The following is a 26,924-nucleotide window of genomic DNA, read 5'->3' as shown; positions in this document are numbered from 1 at the left end:
AAAATGAATAAATTTATCCGCATTGTTGAATGAAATAGTAAACTGCAGAAACACAGTACACCACTGATGTGAGGAAATATTTGCATTTCCTATTGGCACATAAATGTATAAAAGTATTTTTAAAAATCTGAAAGATGACAACTAAGTCATAACTGAAATTATTCTGAGAAAAAGGAAGGAAGAATTGTAAGATGGGGGAGGAGGGGTTGAAGGGGTCTTTATCAGCAATGCTCTGATTTTTTTAAAAGAATGTAAATGACTATATATGTACTGCTTATGTTATTAAAAATTAACTCAGAAAAAAGGTGCAGTTCAGTAGTGAGAGTGAGACCAACCCTCAGGTCTTACTGTAGGCTCTTCATTTTCGATTATACACAATCAGAGAACCCTTCTTCAATTTAAGGTTAACCCGCAGGTAAACCAAGGCTGAAAGGTCAGAGCAAAGTGGTGTAAATACATCTCCTGTGAAAAAGAGAATGCTGGGTTAATGTTTTCAGTGGAACTTCCTGGTACTCTGTTGATAACAAGAAGGCAAGAGAAAAGGATTTTAGCCTCAAAGACCTCACAGGGACATGATGAACATTATGAAGGGAAGCAGAAATAAACCTGCTATCTGAAGGTCTTAACAACTGTTGTGTGATGCCATGCATGAGAAACTCTATTAATGTGATAAATGCAACAGAGTTTAGTCAAAGATTATGAAAACCAGCATCAAACCAGTTTTCGAGAATCATACAGTTAGACCATCTTCTCTATGAGACCTAGGGTGTTCTCAGTGAATACACATCAATAAGAAGTATTATGTGCATAGGGTTACAGACAATGGTCTGATAACCAGCGTTTCTTTCTTTCCCCCATTTATAATAAACAAACAAATCACGGTCACCTGTGAGGAAGGGAGTCGGGACTTCCAGGTCCCTGAGCTCCCTGACTCACATGCCAGCAGATCCAGAATGACCCCTGAGGCAGTGGGCTCCACCCCTCTGGCCTTTCCAGATGTGGCAGCTCCCAGTAAGAGAAACCACACTGTACAGGCCCAATGAGCTACCCACGTGGGCTGAGCATTACCTGAGGAGAATATTGACTTTGGGGAAACCTTCCCATTTTTCTCTGCATTCTGGACACTCTGTTTTCTTCGAAGAGGCCCACCACAGAGCTAGGCAGTGCCGGCAGAAGCTGTGCCCACAGTTCAAGGTGGTTGGGTTAACCAGGATGTCGTAACAGCAGTGGCAGGAAAATTCCCTAACAGAAATCCGAGGGCTGCTGCTCTGGAGAGGGTCCTCTTCCTCAAGGCTTGTCATGTTCAGATCATTCTGCGGAGACTCTTCCATCTCTTAGCAAATTCTGGGATCCACAGACATAGAAAATTCCAGACTCAGAAAACTGCTGCAAAGCATCGTGAAATCTAGAAAAAAAGAGACAACAACAGAAATAGGAAAGATAATATAGTAGGTGTTTGAGATTACAGTCATTCTATTGATATTAAAGCTCTGATTTTTATATGTGACAAATTTGGTTTCTAAAAATTTACATTCCATAAACCACATAAACATCACTAAATTTTTCTGACCTATTGTCATAGTTTCAAAAATTAGGTAAAGGGCTTCCCTGGTGGCGCAGTGGTTGAGAGTCCGCCTGCCGATGCAGGGGATGCAGGTTCGTGCCCCGGACCAGGAAGATCCCACGTGCCGCGCAGCGGCTGGGCCCGTGAGCCATGGCTGCTGAGCCTGCGTGTCCGGAGCCTGTGCTTCGCAACGGGAGAGGCCACAACAGTGAGAGGCCCGTGTACCGCAAAAAAAAGAAAAAAAAAATTAGGTAAAGCAAAATAGTATAGTGGAAAGTTCAATGGACTTGGATGAGGGAGGCTGGAGAATTCTAGATCCTGCCATTCTGCTAACTTCCTTTGAAGATGTAATTTCTTTGGCCTCAGTTTTCTCAATGAAATTTCTGAAGTCCTTTCAACGTACATACTTTTAAATAAGCCAGCTTCTTGGCCCATGAAAATGTCTGGAGTCGGCAACAACAGATGTACTTCATATAAATAACAGAGTTTATCCAAACAAATCTGCCTTCCCCTTAGGTAATTAACTCTTTTGACACCTGATTTCAGAGGCTTCCACAGGAACAGTACCTGGAAGACAGTGAGGTCTGGTTCTCTGAGGTGCCCTGTGCCAGGTCCACTTGCCTGGGGCTTAATATCCACCCCCCCACACACCCCAAATCAACCGAAACATGCACATCCTGCCTTCTGGATCCCACCAGTTTGGTGCCACAGAAACACACTAATGTCACTAATATGCAAATGGCTAAGGACCATTCTCTTCTCATCCTTATCTGGGTCTTAAGGGAGTTTTTTATTGAGAAGCAGTATGATGGTGCCATGGAGTTAGAAGCTCAACTCTCCATCTCCGGGATGGTGCCTAAGTTACCTGGGCTCTCTGAGCCTTGTTTCCTCAGCTGTGGAATGGTGCTTACAGTACACAAACCTTCAAAGCTTCTTGTGAGAGTTAGAGATAGTGAACTAGGGTGGTGGATGGTGTAAACAGGGGCTAAAGAAATGATTATTCAGATTGTTACTGGAATTAGCATGGCGTAGGCACTGGTGGGGAAGAGTTTCTCAATCTCACTGTTGTTACAGGCAAGAAGGTAAATTGCTCTCGATCACCGATCACCGACACTGGTCACGCAGAGAAGGGCTCTTTGCAGGCAGTGGTTAAGAACACAGGTCCCTGGGCTGGGCTGCCTGCATTCTTAACCCAGCTCTGCCATTTACTAGCTTTGAGCTCTGGATTTCTTTGAGTCTCAGGTTTCTCATATATAAATAGGAATGGTAATAGTATTTACCCCATTGGAAGGTTTTGAGAGTTAAGTAAGAGAATGCAAGTAAAGTGTCTGGCATACGGTAAGTAGACCATAAATGGTAGTAATTTCCCTGATTTTCAGGGAATTTTATCACTTTTTACAGGGCACAAATTTTATACAGAGCATGATAACACTATATTTTAAACAAGCAAATCTATAAACAAAGACTAGAAGAAAATACAATGAAGTATTAGTAGTTGGTTGGGTGGGGGAGGATTGTGATTTTCTTGGTTTTGGTTTTCTGTATTCACCAAGCTGTTCTTAATGAAAATGATGTTACGATAACTGCAAAAATATAGAGAAAATTATAAAAAGCAATCATATTTGCTCATTATTTGTATGTTTAGGAACATCTAAACATTTTCTAACTGCTTTCCTTTGGGCAGCCTCTTCAAATTACTAAGGAAGTAGGAGATCTTATATGTATAGGTTTTTAGAAAAAGGAATCATCATTTTGATAAAGTAGTTCCTTTACTTGGCTACTACGGATTAAACAACTACCATGTGGACAGTATTATCCCAGGAAATAATAATTGGACCATTGCTAGCTACTGACCATCTCTGGGGAGCTGGGCACTGGCAGGCACTTTAAGTACATTCATGAGCACATCTTGATTCAGTGTTGGAAGAAGGATTATTATTATTATTATTATTTTTTTTAAGAAAGGGCCTCCTGCTCAGAGTCTCAGGAGACCAGAAATTGGTCACCCCAAAGCAGTGCCCCTCAAGCAGACCATTTCACAGGGAAACCATTAGGGAGTAAGCTGGGCTGGGCCCAGGCTGCAGGGCAGACAAGAGGCCGAGAGCACTGTCTCCAGGCCCAACCAGTTCTCCTCTGTCCCCTCAATGTTGCCTACCAGGTGACCCCCAAGGACACACCCTCCAGCTGACCCTGCAGGATCTTGCCCCCAGGCCACAGGCAAGGCCTGGATGGAGGCCAGATGTTCCTTGGCCTGGTGCCAGGCCTCCCAGAGGGCTGACACTGTGGCCGCAGCTTGCTTGCCCACCAGCCTGCCTGGCCCCGACGGTGTCCTCGGGTGAGAAGTGGGCCTGCCCTCAGCAGAGGCGTGACCACCACTGCCCACCCACAGACGGGCTGACACAGGGACAGGAGGCTGCAACAGGATCCGGTTTATTCTGCTTTGGAAGGGTGGTCCTGAGAGTGGCAGGTGCCACCCTGTCCGGGGCAGAGGGAGGGCCCAAGGGCTGGTTAAGGCCAGTGGTGGGAGACGCAGGGGGATAGGCAGCCCCTGTAATGCAGTGAGGCCAGGTTGAGGCCCGGAGGCAGCTGTGGTAGGCCGGGGCGATGCCCCTGCGCCCAGGGTGGAAGTCACCGGGCTGGGACCAGGCCATGGGTACGGAGCCATGACCCAGGCCACATGGGCACCCCGGGAAGTGGGGCACAGGGTCACAGGACACGAAACATGAAACACAGGCACATGAGTAAGCACGTGGACAAGTGGGCACAGATTCACAGGCCAGAGGAACACCCGGTCTCAGCTGGACACATGGACACCATGGTGGTGCCATACAGACCACAGGGGACAGACACATGGACTCGATGGCCACAGGGGACAGCCCTGAGCCATGAACTGCGAGGGACAGGGGAAGGGGGCCTTTTGGCATGACTGCACTGGAATTGCGAGAAGGGGGTGCTGGGGGCAGCCCATGTGCAGACCCCGGGGCTCAGTCCGTCTTCCACACTTTGTTAAGCAGCTTCACCACCTCGTCGTAGATGACAAACACGATGTCCACGTCCAGGCACACCCGGCCCAGGCGGGGGACGGTGCCCTTGTAGAACGCCTTGGGGCCCTCGTTCCTCAGGATCTGCAGGCCACGGCCCCACGTTGTGTGGTACTTATGCGCCTCCAGGCCCTGCATCCGGGTCTTGATCACGTCCAGAGGAGTGTTACCACAGACACTGGCTGTGCCTGTGATGGCGCCAAACACACCGTGATCAGAAGGGTTCATAGGGGCTTGTTGGGGTTGTCCCCTTGGTACCAGTTGTGCAAGGAGGTCACGACGAAGAAGAGAATGGCCTGGTTGGATCCCTGCTTCAGCACAGTGGCCACGATGCCCTGGTACCGGTCCCTTTCAGCCCTTGTTCCCAAACGATCTCCCTGACCCCGTGGAAGAATCCTCTGTATTTGGGGCTGGGGTAGGTCTGGTCATGGATTAACTTCACCTTGATGGTCTCCATGGGGCACACGACTACCATGGCATCTGCCACACCGGCGCCCAGGCCGCACAGCAGCCCGCGTGTGCTGTCTAGCCGTCCCTGGGCGTCCCGCATGTGGTTGCTGAGAAACTCGAACATCCCGAACCGGACGGCCGCCTTTGGGATGGAGCCGTAGAGCAAGGAGATGAGGCCGCGGTACAGGCCCGGTACGCCATGGTTGTGGACCGTCCGCCGCACGCAGTCCCCGATGCCCTCGTAGCGCGGCGGGTGCAAGCACTTGTCCAGCTGCAGCTGCGTCTTCACGTGCTTGGTGGGGAAGGTGATGCAGATTTCCGTGTCGCCTGCCAGGATCGCCTTCCCCGGGTGTGTGAGGGTGGCCTTCCTGGGTGCGGGCGCCCCTGCCGCCAGAGTGTGGGGCGTGGCCATGGTGGGCGGGGTGGGGGGCCCGGCGGCGGCCTCTCTTCTAACAGGGGTTAGAAGAGATGGGCTTGAATTGGGCGCTGTTCTTGGTGTTTCCTGGGGAGCAGTGAGTGATATACCTGGAGATACAGGTCTGATACAGGGTCTTGCGTGACTGGTTAATGAGAGGTGGGCAGATGGGAGCACATAAAAGTTTCGGAGGCATTGAGATCAGCAAAGCTGTCCTTGAGGATGATAAATCTCATCAGGAAGGCGGGCTGAGCTGGGACAAGGCAGAGGTGAGGTGCCGTCACTTCTGAGACTAAGGTGGCAAACATGAAAATGCAAAGAAAGGGATCAATCTATCCAAGAGATGTTACAAAAATCCTTTATGGGCTTTGGTGATTAGAGAGCAGAATGATCAAAGATGTTGTCTAGGTTCTAGAACAGGGGAAGAAGAACAGTTCTGCTGATAGAAATGAGTCACTGTAAACAAACGGAGCCCAGCTTTAAGAGAAGTAAGTTGAATTTCGGAAGAGTCGAGTTTGCAGTGATGACCAGATCTCCAGGTAGAACTGTCTAGTGAGCAGGCGGAGATCTGAAACTGGAGCTGGGAGTTAAGGGGGAGGCCAAGTGTATGGATCTCGGAGTCATTTGAAATGACAACATACATGGAAATTAATTTCTCACAAATTAACCTTTTAAAACTAGAATGCACTAATAATTCTTAGTTTACCAGATCTGAAAGTTTATTTCTCATGAGAGAAAACAAATCACACACAGACATCAGAAGTGTATTTTATAAGTCATGTTTTGGGACTTCCCTGGTGGTCCAGTGGTTAAGAATCGCCTTTCAATGCAGGGGACGCAGGTTCGATCCCTGGTTGGGGAACTAAGATCCCACATGCCGTGGAGCGACTAAGCCCGCGAGCCGCAACTACTGAGCCCGTGCACTCTAGGGCCCGCGTGCCACAACTAGAGAGAAGCCTGCGTGCCGCAAGGAAAGACCCTGCATGCCACATAAATAAATAAATACTTAAAAAAAATGCAGAGGGAACAAAATATTAAGGATCTGTTTTTTTTTTAAAAAAAGTCATGTTTTGAAAAGCTGAGGTGGCCACTAACTCTGTTTTTTAATTGTCTTTGACAATCTAGAAACTGCATGGACTTTGATTACTTCTTAGGAATCTTGCTCGTTTCATTTTACCCTAAATTCAAAAACTGGAAGTTAACAGAGAAAGAATGCACAGCTTAACTGAATTCAGTTGATCTCTTCTGCTACTTCTGTCTGTAAGTATTTGGGTTCTTTCCATTAAAGAAAGCAGTACTTTTAGAGGACGAAAGTGCCTCTTACGTGATAAAAAACTAGCTCAGATACTAGAGTTCCAAGTTGTGGCCTTCTGACTTGGATAAACACACCCTCCTGCACTGGCAATGGTTAAAGCCTTCTTTGAGGAGAAGGCCCAATGTTCCTTTGAGGATGCTGATAACTGTTCTCTACAAACTTGGCACACACACCAGCAGGTTGGAGCTGGTTTGCTGGCTGAGTTCCTTCACAAGGAAGCACGTGTTAGAACACGCCCGCAGCCTACTGCTCTTTCCACCTCGTCGCAAAGCCTCAGAGAAGGCTTGGGGGACATGGTTAGGACAGGGGCGAGAAGAATCATTCCATTCCCACTCCCAGTGCCCTGTTCACATGGAGACACTTCGGTTTGTGCTTAAACATCACATGAGGGCTTCCCTGGTGGCGCAGTGGTTAAGAATCTGCCTGACAATGCAGGGGACACAGGTTCAATCCCTGGTCCAGAAAGATCTCACATGGCCGCGGAGCAACTAAGCTCGTGCGCCACAATTACTGAGCCTGTACTCTAGAGCCCGCAAGCCACAACTACTGAGCCCGCGTGCCTAGAGCTCGTGCTCCGCAACAAGAGAAGCCACCGCAATGAGAAGCCCGTGCACTGCAACGAAGAGTAGTCCCCGCTCGCTGCAACTAGAGAAAGCCCGAACACAGAAACAAAGACCCAATGCAGCCCAAATATAAATAAATAAATTTAAAAATAAAATAAAATGATGGCTGGAACACCACATAATTGAAGAGCACGGCGAGACCACTGGACTGAGTCACTCTGAAGAGCTGCAGTTTCTGAAAGTTGAAGTTGTGTCTTCAACTGATGTCTGGATTGGCACTTCAGGGTGTCAGGGCACACTCTGAAATCACTTGCCAAGCTTGCGTTTGTGCACACGAGTGTTTTCCTGAAGGAAATCTATAGTTTTTATCTGATCTCAAAGGGGACCAAGACCCAAATTAGGTTAAGAATCATTGTTTATCCAGTGGGATAAGGGCTTTCTTAAAGTACCCACTGCCCTGGCTTCCTAGAGTGCCTGTAATGAGTCCAGGTGAGACTTTTCACAGTGTGGCTGCATTACTGTCAAGAGCAGCCATCCTCCGAGACCTGTCAGTCTCAACAGTGGTAGCCACTGCTCAGTGGCGACATCTAGTCTTTTTCTTCACGTGGTGCTTCTCTTTCTCCCCCTCCCTCTTGCTCTTTCTTTCCTCATCTTCCTTCTTCTCTTCTTTTCTATTGAATTTGGTGCCAGCATTAAAAAAAATCTCACTTCACATAAAAACCCAGATTCCTGGCTGCTTCTGAAAATCAGAAGATCTGGCAACACTGGGCTCTCCTTTTGTGTGACAAGAATCAGCTGAAGCTGAGTATCTGAGCAGCTGCCCCCTTCACACAGGGCCAGCTGGCTCCAGTTTGCTGCAGTCCTCACCCAGCTGGTTTCCTCATTTCTACTAGCTGCCTGACCCCTGTGGAGATCTGTGTTTTCACAACCTGTTCCATAAGGTAATGCCTTCACGGTCTACCGATGAGTGTTTGACATTTCTAGTTAACTGGCCTTAGGTTAGAAAGCTTCTGGAGTTCTATCAGCTTACTTATTGCTGAGAAAGTGATTGCTTATGAGGTTTCCCACACAATTTTCTACATTACCGCTTCTATTCTGCTTTAGCGTCAGAGGCTCAGTAGATTGTGTGTGTGAAAGGCTGTGGATGAACCTGAGGGCAGGGGCCAAGTCTAAAAATTCTAAGTCAGCTTTATTCTCACCACATTCTCACAGACCTAGCTCAAAATGAGTGAGAGTCCGGGGGTTTCCTATTTATCAAATATTTCAGTAGAGGCCTTTAAAACACTTATTTTAATTTTTTGGACCTATTACTTACTTCCTGGTTCTGAGAGACAGTGTAATGCATCTCAGTTTTAAAATCAGAAGACAGGTTCTGATTCCCAGCTTCACTACGAGCTGTGAGATCACAGGCAAGTTATTCATTCTCTCCAAGGCTCACATAAGCAATGGGGTTACTGCTCCTGATCTCACAGGACTGTCCTGAGCATTAAGAGCACAGCACACAGGAAGTGCTCGATAAACGTGGTCCCTTCTTCCACAGCACGTTCCAGTGGGTGACATTTCCCAATCCATGCAAGTAACGAATCCCTAAGCGGGTGGTTCTCATGCCCATGCCCCATAACCAACAACTTCCTCTACCATGTAACATTTACTTATTTATTTACTGAAATGACCATTTGCTTTTATTGCAAGAGACATGGACACTTTTATTTTTTTGGCTGCGCCACACAGCATGTGGGATCTTAGTTCCCCGACCAGTGATTGAACCTGTGCCCCCTGCAGTGGAAGCGTGGAGTCCTCACCACTGGACCGCCAGGGAATTCCCGACGATGTAACTTCTAAAACACCTGGGGAGATATTACTTCCAGAGGAGCACACCATCTCTAAAGTGGCAATGTCAAGAAATGGCATAAAATCTTAGAAAGCATTAACATGTGAAATACGACATGAATATGCACATATGAACAAACTGTACAGATGACTTTTTCTAGAATGTTCACGGGTTAGGTCTGTTGGCACAACTGATAGGAAACAATTATCACAAGATATCTATCACCATGACCCTATGTATGTTCTCCCAAAGAAATACCTAACTGACATGGTATAGTTATCTGAAAAGCCATGGAAAAAAAAAAGGGCTGGGACACATATACTGTCCCAATAATTCTATGTAACTGAAGACCCTAGAATGAATTTGGCTATTTTGTCCCTGGAAGGAAAGTTGTTGGTCAAGTGCTTCTCTGTGGATTTATCCAGAGGGTTATTCTCCAGGAGGAGGCAGGGGCACTGCTGTAACCTATTTCATTGTTTAATCACTCAACTCACATTTAAGAAAATTAATATAATAATTTTTATTGAGTTTATCAAAGAAGATTGCATTAATTCTGAGTTTAAGAATTTTTATACCTTAGCTTCTGAAGACTTCACTATGTGATGACTGTTAACTCTTTAGAAAGTGTAATTATCAAGCTGTTTGGTTCAGTGTTATATAATTATGGTTCTACCTCTTCACTCAACAAAACACTGATTGTGACTAAAATACATACCTAACGTTTTAGGAATAATCCTTTGAAGAGCTAATTTATTGGGATTCCGGCCTGAAAAATATGATCTCAATCACTTCTTACCAGGTTCACTGCAAGAATAAAAAGATTTGGGCTTCCCTGGTGGCGCGGTGGTTGAGAGTCCGCCTGCCGATGCAGGGGATACGGGTTCGTGCCCTGGTCCGGGAAGATCCCACATGCCGCAGAGAGGCTGGGCCCGTGAGCCATGGCCGCTGAGCCTGTGCTCCGCAACGGGAGAGGCCACAACAGTGAGAGGCCCGCGTACCGCCAAAAAAAAAGAATGAAAAGATTTTGGCTTTAGATGGGTCTCTAGTTAGGTTATTTCTTCTCATTACGTATTAGCCGACAACAGAGAATAATTACAATTGCTGATATTTACTGAGCCCTTATATAATGTGAGAGGGACAACAATCTTATGGGATAATTATTACTATCATCTCCATTTTACTGATGAGAAAATGGAGACCTAATTAGTATAGGGCAGAGCCAGGTTTTGTTTGTTTTTTTAAACAACAACAACACAATTTTTTCTTCTTTTAGGCCATGCTGTGCAGCATGCGGGATCCCCAACCAGGGATCGGACCCATGACCCCTGCAATGGAAGCGTGGGGTCTTAAGCCCTGGACCACCAGTAAATTCAGAGCCACGTTTTAAATGACGGTCTGACATTAAGCCTGTCCTCGTAACACTACGTTGGTCTATGTCACATCATAGAGGGGCCGCTGCGAAGCTGAGAAATCCAAACTAGAATCTGACACCACTGCATTTTGGAACATGTGACTCCAGCTTGTGGCTCTTAGGGTGAGCATGCTGTTCCTCATATGAGATAAATAAGCAGAAATATTCATAAGAGAAATAGGGGTGAGGGTGCTTGGGTGAATCCCAATTTCTGGCACCCTCCCCAGTCCACCCCGGGACACCACTATAAACACTAGCAGAACGCTACAGACATTATCAAATGTCCAAAGAGGGACCACCCATTTCTAGTGATTATGAGATAAAAAGAAATGTGTCCAAATCTAAGCAAGGCAAAGGTCAGAAACAGCAAATAAAACAGAACATGGTATGTACTTCTTGGAGGTGGCGGAAACTGGCTTTCATTAACATAAGAGAAGCATTTCCAGGCTCTTCCTGCATAAAACTTTGTGTTTTTCCAACTCCAAATAGACAGATTTTCTTTCTAGACAGGGTCAGAAATCACTAGGGCAAAGGCAGCTAGCTAGCTCACTGGACACTGAGCTGCCTGCAATTTGAGACCCTGTGATTTACTGCCTGTGAGTGGTGGTGGGCAAGATAAGTGCACACAGGGAAGCGTGTCCTGGTCTCTCCTCTTTCGTGTCTGCTCTGTGGCATATATTCAACGACCTATCTTGTATGAAACACCGGAGATACCTAATGACTCAGAAAGTGATCAAAAACTACTGGTAGTTACCAGTAACCCATACCTTAGCTATCTGTTTTTAAACTATTCCGTTACGATTCACACATTCTAAACTAACGAATCCTTTTCAGGACTTGCACACTGATGGTTGAGTGCCTCTCTGACCAAATTCTGAGCTCCTGAAGGTCAGGAACCAAGCCAGAGAATTCTATCATTGTACCTGAGAGCTACTGGCACAAAGCTGAGTTCTAGATATTTGTAGCTGAAAATCAAATCCACAAATCTTTGACTTCTTTCACAGAAGTTTCTTAGAACTTCCATCAGAATCACCTGGGAAGTTTGGTGAACTCAAAGATATTTGGCAGAGAGGCCCAAGAATGTTCATTTTAAACAAGCCCCTTAGACTATTCTTGTGTACATGGATGTTTGGGAACTAGAGAGCTGTTACATACCAATAAACACTGAGATGCCTAAGTATATGTGTCACACAAGGTACAGGTGAGATATTAACAAAATCAAGTTTAAATAACACTTCCAATCTCATTTCCTCTTCTCTCTAGTCCCTCCTCTCGCCACTGTCTGAATCATCCTCCTGGAGCAAAATTCTGATCAAGTCCTTCCTTTGCTCAAAACCTTCCCAACTGTGAGACTATAAAACCCATGGTCATAAGCTTGTCATTTAAGAATCTTTATGGCCCCCCTGCAATCAACATAACTTTTAAACTAAGAGCACAAACTCTGGGGCCAGAATGCCTGAATTCAAATCCCAAAGCCTGCAATTATTAGTTGCGTGACCTCAGGCAAGTCACTTAACCTCTCTGTGCCTCAGGTTCTTCATCTGTAAAATGGGGATATGAATAGGACCTGTCTGATAGGGTTGTTGGCAGGATTAAATGAATTAATGCATGCACAGCACTAAGAATAGTGCCTGGCACATAGTAAGTGCAAAATAAGTGTTAGATATTACTATTATCCTGATTACCTCCTCCTCTTCACCTACTCACACATTATACTCTAGTCCCACCTATTAGTTCCTGCTCCTTGGGCATTTTTTCATATCACCCTGTTCCCTCCATCTGTAACACAGCGCCACACCATCTATGGGTCAAAAGTGTCCAACTGACAAGACCCAATTCAACTGTCACTGGAAAATCTTTAATAACTAACTCCCCTCATAACCCAAATTAATCCTTCCTGCCTCTGTGCACTAGTGTAACTTTTATTTGTGCATGTTTTCTTATCTCCTAGACTATGATTTCCCTGGAGAGGCTGAAACAGTATGGTCTTAAAGGTTAGACAGACCTGGGTTCCAAACCAGATCACATTTATCTGCTCTGAGACTCCTATTTCCCATTTATAAGTTCAGGATAATAACACCTCCTTTGAAGGAGGCTTAAATGACAAATTCTATCTATAGATATTCAAAAAGTCTGCTGTATGAGTGATTGGTATTATTAATAGAATTATTAATAGTGGTATTTATTTAGTGCCAGCTATGTAGATAGTACCAGTGCCAAATACTGGAGCTTAAAAAAAAAAAAAGACAGAACTGCCCTGGAGAAGCACAATTTTTCCATCAAGTTTATGGAGATATGGGTTTGTATATCCCTAGGCTGGCTTGTTTACAAAATAGCTGTGACAAAAACAAACAAAACAACCCAACCCACACGTGCACTCTGCGTCAGCTCTGGGGTGCGTCCAGGGAAGACAGCAAAACTCCTTTCTATTGACGTTTCAGAGAGTGACATCAAGACCACCTACAAAGGACCGACAAACGGGCTTGGGTGGGGAGGACCCAACGGGGACTGTTCAGACCATGACAGCACCTGGCTCTTCCTCCTCCCCACCAAAGTTGGGGGGCCGCCTTCTGCCCGCCAAAGATCCCCAGCTTGACATGTCCTCTCTTTTGCCTTTTTTTTTTTTTTTTTTTTAAAGAAAACTCCCTTTTGCATAAGTCCAGATTTCTGAGCCGTGAGCTCAGAATCACAAGAGCTGGGGCTGCGACTCCGGGATTTCACTTTGTCTTTTCTGTGCGTCCGTTACCCTCTTTTAAAACTAGAGCAATCGTTCAGCCTTGGGGCCGGAACGTGCCCGGCCAGTCAGACCTGAAGCCCAGTCTGGCGTCTATCAGAAGCCTGGTCAATTCTGTACGCGCTGTCGTAGGCTGCGACCCGCGCTCCCGGGGGCGGGCGCCCCGTCGTCTCCCTCCAAGGTATGTGGAAGCGACGTCCCCTCCCTCTCGCCCTAGGGAGATCCCGGAACTACAGGCTCGGACTCTGACCCTGGAGGGGACACAGGTGAGGCCAACAGACCGGCCGTTCCGAGGTGGGCTCTCGGGAAGGGATGGAGAAGCTGGCCAAGCGGGAGTCCACTCCCCGAGGCCAGGACCGCGGCTGCTCAGGACCGGGGCCTGGGAGGAGAAAGCCCGTGCACCCCTCGGAGTCCGTCCTACACATCCGCGATCCACACCCCGCCCCCAAATCGAGCCCGGGCCGGCCCCTGGCCATCCTCCGCCAAACCGCTGCTTACCGCCGCGCTCATCCCGGGGCCGAACTGGCCATCGACGCCCGCCTGGAACCCAGCGTAAGCAAAGGAAGAGATAACAGCTGCACTTCCGGAAATAACCTAGGCCTGACTGCGGAGGAGAGTGCCCCCGGCCCGCGACCATAGAGGAGAGGCTGCGCTCGTTCCCTAACCCCCTCGACCCCGCGCCCTCCCCGCTGCCTAGAGAGGCCACTCTTGGGCCGGGGAGGTTCGCGCAGGCGTACTACCGCCGGTCCCGCCCCTTACTCTTGGACGCACAGACCTTGAGCCAGGGCTTTACACTGAGAAGGTGAGGCTGTTGTGTGTATTTGATCCTCCAGAGTGGCTGTTATTGTATCTACAGGAAACAGCTTTGCCCGGAAATTAAAATTATATTACAAGACCGTACTGTACTCGCCACAATTTTTTTTTGCCTTTACATTTTATGCAGAAAGTCAGAGAACCATGGCTAGATTTCCATTTGCAGTATTAAGAAGAATCGGAATTAACATGACTTTCTTATCACCACGTTTTTGTTTTTTTTTTTTTTTCCCAGCGTCTTGGTTCGTTAAGAATTCATGAGGATTACCTGTTTTAAATCACTGGCCTGGAGATTGTTAAATCGATAATTTGGGATGATTTTTTTTCCCTAGCAATCAAATGGGCAAAGAGTAAAAAGATTGGTAATGTTCTGTGCTAGTGCCAGGAGTGTATGACTCATTTTCTGGAGGATAGTCTAGCAATAGGTATCAGCATATTTTTAAAAAATTGCCGTGAAAGATACGTAACAAAATTTACCATTTTAACCATTTTCAAGTGTGCAGTTCAGTGGCACTAACTGTATCCACATTGTGCAGTCATCACCACCATCCAGGACTTTATCATCTTCCCAAACTGAAAGTCCATACCCATTCAACAGTTACCAATAGTTCCTTCCCCAGCCTCTGGTAACCACCATTCTACTTTCTGTTAAAGAATTTGACTACTCGGGGCTTCCCTGGTGGCGCTAGTGGTTGAGAGTCCGCCTGCCGATGCAGGGGACACGGGTTCGTGCCCCAGTCCGGGAAGATCCCACACGCCGCGGAGTGGCTGGGCCCGTGAGCCATGGCCGCTGAGCCTGCGCGTCCGGAGCCTGTGCTTCGCAACGGGAGAGGCCGCAACAGTGAGAGGCCCGTGTACCGCAGGAAAAAAAAAAAAAAAAAGAATTTGACTACTCTAGGTACCACATATAAGTGGAATCATACAGTGTTTGTCTTGTTGTGACTGGCTTATTTCACTTAGCAAATGTCCTCCAGGTTCATCTACTTTGTAGCATGTGTCAGAATTTCCCTCCATTTAAAGGCAGAATAAAATTCCATTGTTGGTATACGTGACATTTTGTTTATCCATTCATCTGATGATAGATGCTTGGGTTGTTTCCACTTTTTGGCTATTGTGAATTATGCTGCTATGAACATGGGTGTACAAATACCTATTCAAACCTCTCTTTTCAATTATTTTGGGTGTATGCCCAGAAGTGGAATTGCTGCATTATATTATAATACTATTTTTAATTTTTTAAAGAAGGACCATACTGTTTTCGATAGTGACTGTACCATTTTACATTCCCACTAGCAGTGCACAAAGTTCCAATTTCTTACCTAATAGGTATGAAATGATATCTCATTGTGGTTTGGATTTGCATTTGTGATGTTGAGCGTCTTTTCATGAGCTTGTTGGCCATTTATATCTTCTTTGGAGAAATGTTTAAGTCCTTTTTAAATTGGATTGTTTGTTTTTGTGTTTTGTTTTGTTTTGTTTTGTTTTTTTTGCGGTACGTGGGCCTCTCACTGTTGTGGCCTCTCCCATTGCGGAGCACAGGCTCCGGACGCGCAGGCTCAGCGGCAATGGCTCACGGGCCCAGCCGCTCCGCGGCATGTGGGATCTTCCCGGACCGGGGCACGAACCCTCGTCCCCTGCATCGGCAGGCGGACTCTCAACCACTGCGCCACCAGGGAAGCCCTGTTTTTGAGTGGTAGGAGTTCTTTATATATTATGGATATTTACGCTTGATCAGATATATGATTTGCAAGTTTTTTTCCCCATTCTGTGGGTTGCCTCTTCACCTTCCTGATAGTGTCCTTTGATGCACAGAAGTTTTTAATTTTGATGTAATTCATTCATCACTTTTTCTTTTGTTGCCTATGCTTTTGGTGTCATAGCAAAAAATCATTGCCTAATCCAACATCATGAAGCTTTTTTGCCCTATGTTTTCTTCTAAAACCCTTATAGTTTTGGCTCTTACATTTAGATGTTTGATTTATTTTGAATTAATTTTTATACTGTGTTAGGTAAGGTTCTAACTTCATTCTTTTGCACGTGGATATTCAGTTTTCTTAACACCATTTGTTGAAAAGAGTATCCTTCCCTCACTGAATGGTCTTGGCATCCTTGTTGCAAATCATTTGACCATTTATTCAAGGGATTATTTGGGGGCTCTCTATTTCATTAGTCTCTATGTCTTTATGTCAGTACCACACTGTTTTGATTACTGTAGCTTTGCAGTAAGTTGATATTTATTGAACTTAAATTACTTAAAATTTAAATTTAAGTGGCCATATGTGACCAGTACTTTCCATCTAGGACTTTTAAAGCTGATACTAGAAGGCAGAAAGATATTTCAAGTTTGAAGTTTGACTACTTGTCATATTGGTTTTCACATTTACTCTCTGCTGCTCACACTAGGAATAGAGGGCCTAATTAACTATATATAAATTTCCTTTCAATGAGTAGAGGAAAATGGACCTGTGGCACCTGGTGGGGAAAATATGGTCACACTCTTACTTGTTCTTTAGGGTTCTTAATATTTTCTTTTGGGAGAAAATGGTTATCTTCTTTTCAAAAAGCACAAGTGGTTCCTACTCAGTATTTCTCTCAAACCTAAGGTGTGAATGCAGGGAAATGTGACAGCGGGTCAGAACGCTGATCATATCTTACATTTATTCTTACAGTGCTTTACAATTCACATACATTATCACCACTGATCCTCAACCCTATTTAGTGGATGAGAAAATCGAGGTTTAGGAAGATTGAATAATTCCAGACCTAATAAATGGCAGAGTTAGCCTTTGAAAGCAGATCTTCTAACCAACTTTCATAGTAGGCTTTCGTGAAAGACCAAGGTGAATTCATTCACTCAACCCACGTTTATCGAGCATCTCGACGTGTCAGCAGTGTCGTAGGCTCTGGGAATCAACTGCAAACCACAAACCAACGTAAAACTCCATCAGGCAAGACCTAATCTGTTTTGCCCACCGTAGTACTCCCAGTAGCTAGTGCAGTAGATAAAGGTCTCAGGTTTGCGTTCCCCGTCACCTCTGTAAGTAACTCTCTTTTCCATTATTCTTATTGCAGCACCCTGCTCTTTCTTTTCACAGCGAACTTTGGGTTTCCAAGTGGCAAGTTCGATTCCTGCCTGACTTTCCCCTCTTCCCTCAAGTTAAGCTCCAGTGGGAGCTTGTCTTTTTTATTCCTCACTGTATCCCCACTCCTTTCAGGGTGCCCGGCACATAACTGGAACTCAAGAAATATATATTCATCAACTGGATGGATGTCATGTCACGCAAACTTCTGAAGTAAATGGCCCGGGCTTCCCTGGTGGTGTAGTGGTTAAGAATCCGCCTGCCAATGCAGGGGACACGGGTTCGAGCCCTGATCTGGGAAGATCCCACACGCCGCGAAGCAACTACTCCTGTGCGTCACAACTACTGAGCCTGTGCTCTAGAGCACGCGTGCCACAACTACTAAGCCCATGTGCCACAACGACTGAAGGCAACGTGCCTAGAGCCCATGCTCCGCAACAAGAGAAGCCACCGCAATGAGAAGCTCGCGCACCGCAACAGAGTAGCCCCCGCTCCCGCAACTGGAAAAAGCCGGCATGCAGCAACGAAAACCTAATGCAGCCAAAAATAAATAAATAAAGTAAATTGTCCAAGTCTGGTCCTCACCAGTTAGACCACGCCTTGAAGGACTTTGATAGCCACGCCCCTCCTGTGTCCCGGGAAAGGAACCCAGCCTTGGCCCCGCCCCTGCCATGACGCAGGCACACGTGACGGCGCGCCGGCGCGCGCTGTTTCCGGAAGTCACCCCCGCGGTCTCCGCCGCTGCTGCCTGCGCTGCTGGCGGTGGAACTTCGCGAGTGGAACGGCAGAGGCGGGCCGGACGGGGCCGCGGGCCTGGCCACTCTGCAAAATGGAGATAATCAGGAGCAGTGCGTGTCCGCCGTGCACCTCCCCGCGTACCCGCGGCCCCCTTCACCCGGCCTGCTAGGCCCGGAACACGGCCGGTCTGCTTGGCGGGGCCTGGGGCAGAGGCAGCCCCTCAGGGGTTTGCTCCCATTTTGCGCCTCTTGGGGGGCCTTATTCCTCTCTGGCCCATACACCCTTGGGGGCCTTGTCGTCTTTCTTACCCGGGCACCCCCAGGGCCTTATCCCTCTCAGGCTCGTGTCCCCGCGGGGCTTATTTTCCGCCCCTGTCTGTGCACCCCTCAGGGACCTGTCCTTCCGCCCTAGGAGACGTAGGAGTTCCCCGGGCCCTCCTTCCTTCCCAACCTAGTAGCCCGTGGGCAAGCAGCTAGGCCACCGGTTCTGAGCCTCTTCTCGGTTTCTCCACAGATTTTAAGAGTAATCTCCACAAAGTGTACCAAGCCATAGAGGAGGCGGACTTCTTCGCCATCGATGGGGAGTTTTCAGGTATCCCTCGCTTGCAAGCTTGAGGCTGGCACCTTCCAGTGCATAGCCAAAACTCCTGCACCCCTACCCCCTGCTCCCTTGCCCCGGACTTCTGCCTGCTGGCCGCTCCTCCCTGTTTGTAGCCTTGGGCAAGTTGCATGGGTCTCCACGTTTCCTCTTAAACGTTTCGAAAGCACGGAAGAGGTGAGGTGCGGTGGGTTTTGTGATTGGGTTTGTGGTTGTTAGACCTCTCAGGGTTGCAGATAGAGATTAAGGTTTTGGTGCTGCTTAAAAACTGTTGGATGTGTGTGAGACAGCTTGGGAGTTCGAGTCAGGCTTTTTTGTACGTGTGGTGAAATACACATAACATAAAATTGATCGTTTTAAAGTTCAGTGGCATTGAATACATTCACATTGTTGTGTATCCATCTCCAACCATCCATCTCCAGAACTTTTTCATCTTCAGAACTGAAACACTCTACCCATTGAACAATAATTCCCAACTCCTCTCTCCCTTCTGCCTCTGGCAACCACTGTTTCTGTCTCTGAATTTGACTAGTTTAGACATTTCCTATTAGTGGAATCATACAATCGGACTTTTGCAGATAAATGAGGGTATTCCTCTAGGCATTAGTGGAAGTGTTCATTGCCTGCCTTGGCATGGGTGTGCATAATACTTTACTAACAGTTATAACTGCAAGATTTTTTCTTTTTCTCCTTTTGGATCAAAGATATCCACTTTTGGTATAGATAACACTTTTGCTACAAGCTTAACATGTTTGTAAGACTTCAGCTCTTTCTAAAGGACTCCGTGCTGCGGGTAATCTTTGGCTTTAATTAAGTGTGCAGTTTCTAGTTGGAGTCAGTTCCCTGGAAAGCTAAGAGTTTTCACCGCAAATAATTGTCTCTTGACCTTGAGTATACCTTTGTTGTGTAGATGTTACTCCAAACTGTTGACCAAGACTGTACTCTAACAATAATGCGCATCAGTATTTGTTGATGTCTGAGTATGCATTAATCTTTGAAAGCAGCAAAACTTATTCAGTCATAGAGATTGTTTCCTTAAATCATGACTGTTTTGAAACCTAATTTTTTTTTTACTGAACTATAATTGACCAATTATATCAGTTTCAGGTGTACAACATAGTGATTTGATATTTTTATACACTATGAAATCACCATGCTAAGTCTAGTTACCATCTGTTAGCTACAAAGTTATTGTTGGCTCTATTCCCTATGCTGTGACATTTATTTTATAACTGAAACTTTGTATCTCTTAAACCCCTTCACCTATTTGGCCTTTCCACCCACCCCCTCCCCTCTGGCAACCATTAGTTTACTCCCTGTATGAATGTCTTTGTTTTGTTTTGTTTGTTTGTTTTGTTTTTTGGATTTCACCAATAAGTGAAATCATATGGTATTTGTCTTTCTCTTTCTGACTTATTTCACTTAGCATAATACCTTCTAGGTCTATCCATGTTGCAGATGGCAAGGCTTTATTTTTTATGGCTGAGTAATATTTCTATATATGTATGTGTATATATATGTATGTATGTATGTGTGTGTATATATATATGTGTGTGTGTGTATATATGGCATCTTCATTATCCATTCATCTATCTTTGGACAATTAGGTTGCTTCTATGTCTTTTCTATTGTAAATAATGATGTAAATAATGATGTAGTGACATAGGGATGCATATATCTTTTCGAATTAGAATTATTGAAGAAAAAATAATTTTTGTTTTCGTATAAATATCCATAAGTGGAATTGTTGGCTCATATGTTAGTTCTATTTTTAGTATTTTGAGGAAGCTTTATACTGTTTTCTATAGTGGCTGTACCAGTTGACCTTCCCACCAACAGTACATGATGGTTCCCTTTTCTCCACAACCTTGCCAACACTTGTTATTTCTTGTGTTTTTGAGAATAACCATTCTGACAGGCGTGAGGTGGCATCTCAAGATTGCTTTGGCTGTTCGGGGTATTTTGTGGTTCCATACAAATTTTAGGATTATTTGTTCTAGTTCTGTGACAAATGCCATGGGTATTTTGATAGAGATTGCTTTGAATCTGTAGATTGCTTTGGGTAATATGGACATTTTTACAGTATTAATTCTTTGGATTCGTGAGCACAGTCTTTCCATTTATTCCCATTGTCTTCAATTTCTTGCACCAATGTCTTATAGTTCTCAGAGTACAGGTGTTTCACCTTCTTGGTTAAATTTATTCCTAGGTATTTTATTCTTTTTGATGCAATTGTAAATGGGATTGTTTTCTTAATTTCTGTTTTTCATAGTTTGTTATTAGTGTATAGAAATTTACAACAGATTTCTGTATATTAATTTTGTATCCTGCAACTTTACTGACTTCCTTTATTATTCTAATAGTTTTTTGGTGAGGTCTCTATAGTGTTTTCTATATTTGAAATCTATTTTAGACACTGAAACTGCCCATTCTCAAATTGAAACATTCACATCTCTAAATTCATTACTATAGAGTTTAGCTTGGTAGCCAGTGAAATTAATGCTAATTTTGAGAAAGTGAAGAAAGGAGCACTTCCAATTAATTTTAATTCATGAAAATATGAAATTATAGCGCCATTGAATAGTTGACTGACATTTTTCCATTAGCATTTATTAACAAGTTAAAAACTTTTATTTCGGGCTTCCCTGGTGGCGCAGTGGTTGGGAGTCTGCCTGCCGATGCAGGGGACAGGGGTTCGTGCCCCGGTCCGGGAGGATCCCACGTGCCGCGGAGCGGCTGGGCCCGTGAGCCATGGCCGTTGGGCCTGCGCGTCCGGAGCCTCTGCTCCGCGGCGGGAGAGGCCGCAGCGGTGAGAGGCCCGCGTACCGCAAAAAAAAAAAAAACAAAAAACCAAAACTTTTATTTCTTAAAATCTAGGAATCAGCGATGGACCCTCGGTCACCGCATTAACAAATGGTTTTGACACTCCGGAAGAAAGGTATCAGAAGCTTAAGAAGGTACGTGGATGTGCTAGAAAAAATTTTTTTTTCCCATGTTGATCCTGCATATGTTGAATTATAGAGGAATATAATCGTTAAACTTGTTCATTAATGTCTCAACCCCAGCTACAAAATGATATTTTAGTGGTATTTAAAACAACAGTAAAAATAATTGTTTGCTGGAAAACATTTTGGGGAAGGTTTAGTATTTTCAGTGTTAATTTGATTTACAGGAAATGTGATGTGGTTATTTTAATCATTTGGAAATAGGTTTACCATGACACTCTGGATGGTGGATAGGTGCCTAAGTTGGGAAAAATATTAAGAAATGTATATAAATTAATAATGCATCTGATACCTACTAGAGAATGGACTTGAGGATATGGGGAGGGGGAAGGATAATCTGTGACAAAGTGAGAGAGTGGCATGGACATATACACACTACCAAACATAAAATAGATAGCTAGTGGGAAGCAGCCACATAGCACCAGGAGATCAGCTCGGTGCTTTGTGACCACCTAGAGGGGTGGGATAGGGAGGGTGGGAGGGAGGGAGACGCAAGAAGGTAGAGATATGGGAACATATGTATATGTATAACTGATTCACTTTGTTATAAAGCAGAAACTAACACACCATTGTAAAGCAATTATACTCCAATAAAGATGTTAAAAAAATAATGCGTCTGATAGATAATCTGTAATCTGTTCTAATTGGAACAAAGTTAAGTAATCAGAAAACCCACCTGATTGAGAATACTGTTGCTGACGTCGACTGTAGAGCACTGTTTTGACAGATATTTTATTTCCCTTTTCCAGCATTCCATGGACTTTTTGCTGTTTCAGTTTGGCCTTTGCACTTTTAAGTATGACTACACAGATTCAAAGTAGGTTGTTTTAATAAGTGGTGGGAATTCTTTTGTCATGGCGTAATGTAACGCCCTAAGTCTCCTTTTATCTTATTTTCCCCAGGTATATAACAAAGTCTTTTAACTTCTATGTTTTCCCGAAACCCTTCAATAGATCTTCACCAGATGTCAAATTTGTTTGTCAGGTTAGTAGTATAATTGAGTTGTTTTTCTGTTATGAATTGCTGATGAGGCAGTGTGGAAATGTGGAATCAGAATTCTCTCTAAAATTTGGTTCTACTACTAACTTTGCACTTTGGGCAAATCATTTCACCTCTCTGACTTTCAGTTTTAGGGTTGTAAATTAATGACACTCCCATCTTCCCTTTTACTTGAGAATGAGTTAAGGAATGAGATGTAAGTGACAGGCAGATGGAAATGAGAACGTGAGCTTTATCATTAGTAAAGCTGAATCTGAGACCATGGCTTCGTAGTGTGACTCTTTTGGGGATTTTTAATGTCTTACCCCTGAATTGAACCTACAGATCAGGACCTTCAGGCTTCTTCCCACCCCATTCTCATTGCACCCATCTCCAAGGGTAGAGCTTTATTTTCTGGAAGAGGCGGGTATGTGTGTATCCTCTTTGAAAAGAGAAAGCCCAAAAGGGGCTAAGCTATATATGTTCAGTTTCTTTTCCCAAGCTCACCAATTAGGAAAGAGAGGGTAGATAAAGACCACTGTTTCCTCCTGAGTAGGAGAGGGCTGACTTTACGAGCCAAGGTAAGGATACAAGGAGGTTCTCCTTTAGAACACCCTGTTTGGAGTTGTAGCTGATCTAGTAGACACTCAGTGAATATCAGTCTCCCCGTTCTGCTCTCTCTCTTTTTTTTTTTTTTTCTTTCTGCTCTCTTAATAATCTGATACAATGGATAAGGTGAATGTGAATAAGTGTATAGCGAATGGATATGTGATGAAAGCTGAATGTTGGCCTTTTCTCCCTCATGATCTTATGCTTGAGCTTCTCTCCCCGTAGCAACATTAGTTCCTTTGAGTCTTCCCATCTTTCCCTTTTCCTGCATGTAAGTAGTAATGCAGTTAAGAAAGCCTGGAGGGTAGGCTTCTGAGTGACTGAGTCATGTCAGGTTCTTTCTGTAATAAGGCAGGATATAAACAAATGAAATTGAGCATTAATTGTATATCTAGGGCTGAAGAGAAGGTAATTTTGGTTTTGTAAACCTGAATTTTTCTTAAATTAGCAAATAAACCATAGTTGATATTTCTTTACCCTGCAACCATTTAACAGCTATTTACCAGTCACCTTAGTATAGGATACTTAATTAAACAGTATTTGTAGATTTTCACTGAGAGAAAAATAGGCTCAGTTGGGAAATTTGTGTGGATGTAGTTTTCCAACAGTACCAGGAAAACACAATTATTTAAAGTGGATTCCATGGCTTTAGCCAGGGGTTAATCAAACATGCAGACAGTGGCAATGAGATACCTTGGGGATGATGCTTTGTTCTAAAACACCAACACAAACACAGTTATTCTAGGAAATGAATTGGAAACAGATCAAAAGAACCCTACCCATTGTACAAAGCCATTCTGGGGCTACACCTGGAACACTTTAGGTAGTTATAGTAGCCAGCCACTCCTTAAAACAAAGAAAGACATCACAGACTTGAAGACAGGCCAGAGACTAATGTCTAAAATGGACAATGGGATAAAAATGGTGCAATTCTCAGGTTTCCCTGGTGGCGCAGTGGTTGAGAGTCCGCCTGCCGATGCAGGGGACGTGGGTTCGTGCCCCGGTCCGGGAAGATCCCACATGCCGCGGAGTGGCTGGGCCCGTGAGCCATGGCCGCTGAGCCTGCGCGTCCGGAGCCTGTGCTCCGCAACGGGAGAGGCCACAACAGTGAGAGGCCCGTGTAGCGCAAAAAAAAAAAAAAAAATAGGTGCCATTCTCTGTTCTGGAAAAGCAAAGGCAGAGAAGAGGTTTAGACTCAGTAAGTAAACTTGTGAATTGTATGGATATGGTAAATGATAGTGTCTTTGAATTTTTTTCTTTTGTCCTCCATCTAAGGTGGATTTTGTTTTAAAATTCTATGGTGACAGCAGGGTTGCATCTTACAAGGAACTTATTAGCTTCTGGAGTCAGCGACTAGGGTGAAAATTGTGTCTGGTCAAAAATCAATCTTGAAAAGCTCTTATTACCCTTAAAGCAGGGAGAGTTTGGGGGCAAAATAACTTAATATGCTCTTTGAAAAATAAGCATCTGTATACATAGTGAGCTGCTCACACTGGGCGGGGTATGGGGGAGCTACCTGAGAGCCAGGCACACTCCTGGAGCACGTGCCCGTCCAGTGGGGCGACAGAAGAACTGCATGGCATTGGCACTGTCTTCACCTCCTCTTTTTCTTCTCTTCTCCTTCCTTTTTCTGACTGAACATCTATAGTTGAATTCATGGAAGAAAATACATACGTGGTCATGAAAAATCGAGACCCTGCTGCTGTCTGGAGAGTAAAGAACGAGTTTCTTTTTTTATCCCGTCTTCCCCATGCCACTTCTTTCCCCATTTCACTCCTTTTATGTCCATATGTACATATACTCTTATGTCTACATATATATACATAATTTTAGCTTTTTTCTTTAATATACACAGGATCGTAATATTCATATTTTATATAACTTGTATTTTCTACTTAACACACTGTCTTCATATTTCATAGTATGGATATGTTATAATTTATTTAACTGGAGTTCAGAAGTTTTCCAGTGGTTACCTATTTAAACAATGCTATAGTCAGCATCTGTGTGCAGCATGTCTTGGTTATATGTAGGAATGTTTTTATAGATTTCCTAGAAGGGGAATTGCTGACTCATAGAGCTTATATATTTAACATTTTGATAGATGCGTCAAATTGTCCTCCCAAGTAGCCATGCTCATCTTTTGAATCCTGAAAATGGTACATTTAGGACAAACCAAAGATAGTGGTTAGTAAACCACAAATAGATTTTGTTGGTTCAAAGGGTTTTTCCTTTCTTTTCTTTTCTTTTCTTTTTATACAGCAGGTTCTTATTAGTTATCTGTTTTATACAAATTAGTGTATATATGTTAATCCCAATCTCCCAATTCATCCCACACCCTCCCCCCACCAACCCCTGGCCGCTTTCCCCCCTTGGTGTCCATATGTTTGTTCTTTACGTCTGTGTCTCTATTTCTGCCTTGGAAACTGGTTTATCTGTGCCGTTTTTCTAGATGGGTTTTTTTCTTTATTATGGTAAAAAATACATAACCTAAAATTTACCATTTTAAGAGGCTTTCAGTTCAGTGGCATAAAGTACATTTTTTTGTGTGCAACTTAGAGGGTATTATTTGAGTGGAAAGTAAATAGCTTCAAAAAGGGGATAGGTGAATCTCTGACTCTGGATTTTTAAAGAGGGAAGTTAGGATGTTTTGGAGTCTAGTGACAGCAGGGACAAAAATGCCTTTCCATAATCCATCTTTTGGTGCCTCTGTCAGTGATGGAATATTAGGTGGGCAGAGTTTTAAGAATACTCAGGCATGGTAGATAAAAAGGCTTGTGGCCCAAGTCAGAAGTCACTGGGTCTTGTTCAGAACAAGATAAAAAGGGAAGATGTGGGCGGGGACTGGTTGCTTATTTGAAACCACAGGAAACCTGGACATGATGGAAAATGATGTGCCTGTACCCACACGTATGTGTGTGTGTGTGTGTGTGTGTGTGTGTGTGTGTGTGTATTTGGTAAGTTTGCCTTTTTATATCTCATCATATTTTAAAAAGAATTTGTGTTGGGTAAAAAGTATATGTATATATATATATAAAAGTATATACAGTATATGAAACCTTTTAACATAAGATTAAAAAGATAAGTAAGTGAAAAGTTGGAAGAAAAGAAAAATGAGGATACGATTACTGTGTTATGATTAGAACACAGAATTTGTGTCAAAGAAAGTCTCACCTTTTTGTCTCTGAGCTTCTTACCAGCCAAGAATAGGGGCAACACACAATCAATTCTGTGGCCCATAGGATCGAAATAGGCCAGAGCTCAGGAGGAGTTCAGCTTTCCTCAGACTAGAGACCTCAGGACATTTCCCCTTCTGTTATCATAAAGAAATCACTAATGTAGAAGACCTTGTCTTCAGTGGCATCTCTAAAGAGAGTACTGGAACTGGTACAGCGTCCCTCAGCCTAGACTGATGGTATAATGTCAGGTAGAGGTCAGGAAGGTAGTTCTATGAGGGGTCAGATTAAAATGACTTGTGTGCTGCCCTCTAATGTTCTGACTTAAAACAAGAATAAAATTAGAGAAGCTACAATGATGTTTCCCACTCTTCAGTCAGTTGAGTAAGAACTTTGTGAAAATTTTCCCATTCTTGTGTAGTATTATTTAATTAATATTTTTACTAACATTTACTTATATATTTTGACTTACCCTAGGCTTGAGATATGTATTTAATAAGTCTCGTTACTGGGAATTTTTCTCTATTTTGATCTTGAATGTAAAGAACATCCAATTAAGAGCTTGGGACTTCCCTGGCAGTCCAATGGTTAAGACTCTGCCCTT

At 44.3% G+C, this 26,924-nt stretch overlaps 2 protein-coding genes and 1 pseudogene across 6 annotated transcripts in view; 1 reads left to right on the top strand and 2 right to left on the bottom strand.

Annotated features, from left to right (window-relative positions):
* The window catches only part of BFAR (bifunctional apoptosis regulator), a 29,075-nt gene extending 14,874 nt beyond the window's left edge, over positions 1–14,201 (bottom strand). Inside the window, exons 1-2 of one of the 2 annotated variants that reach the window (XM_060031780.2) lie at positions 13,823–14,201; positions 1,069–1,405 (exon numbers count right to left, since the gene is read on the bottom strand). In XM_060031780.2, coding sequence (XP_059887763.1) covers positions 1,069–1,331 — 263 coding nt within the window. In that variant the 5' untranslated portion in view covers positions 1,332–1,405; positions 13,823–14,201. The remainder of the gene's footprint in view (positions 1–1,068; positions 1,406–13,822) is intronic. The other variant, XM_060031779.2, reaches the window with a different exon arrangement.
* Positions 4,146–5,552, bottom strand: LOC132438779 (tricarboxylate transport protein, mitochondrial pseudogene; annotated as a pseudogene).
* A 3,737-nt stretch (positions 14,202–17,938) lies between the features above and the next one.
* Positions 17,939–26,924, top strand: part of PARN (poly(A)-specific ribonuclease) — a 167,762-nt gene continuing 158,776 nt past the window's right edge. For all 4 annotated transcript variants that reach the window (XM_060031775.1, XM_060031774.1, XM_060031776.1 and 1 more), the window contains exons 1-5: positions 17,939–18,065; positions 18,469–18,546; positions 21,430–21,509; positions 22,307–22,374; positions 22,460–22,541. In XM_060031775.1, coding sequence (XP_059887758.1) covers positions 18,047–18,065; positions 18,469–18,546; positions 21,430–21,509; positions 22,307–22,374; positions 22,460–22,541 — 327 coding nt within the window. In that variant the 5' untranslated portion in view covers positions 17,939–18,046. The remainder of the gene's footprint in view (positions 18,066–18,468; positions 18,547–21,429; positions 21,510–22,306; positions 22,375–22,459; positions 22,542–26,924) is intronic.

The sequence above is a fragment of the Delphinus delphis genome, chromosome 15 (genome assembly GCF_949987515.2).
Source record: "Delphinus delphis chromosome 15, mDelDel1.2, whole genome shotgun sequence".
In the NCBI taxonomy this organism is placed as follows: Eukaryota; Metazoa; Chordata; class Mammalia; order Artiodactyla; family Delphinidae; genus Delphinus; species Delphinus delphis.
This window is presented reverse-complemented; position numbering and strand designations above follow the sequence as displayed.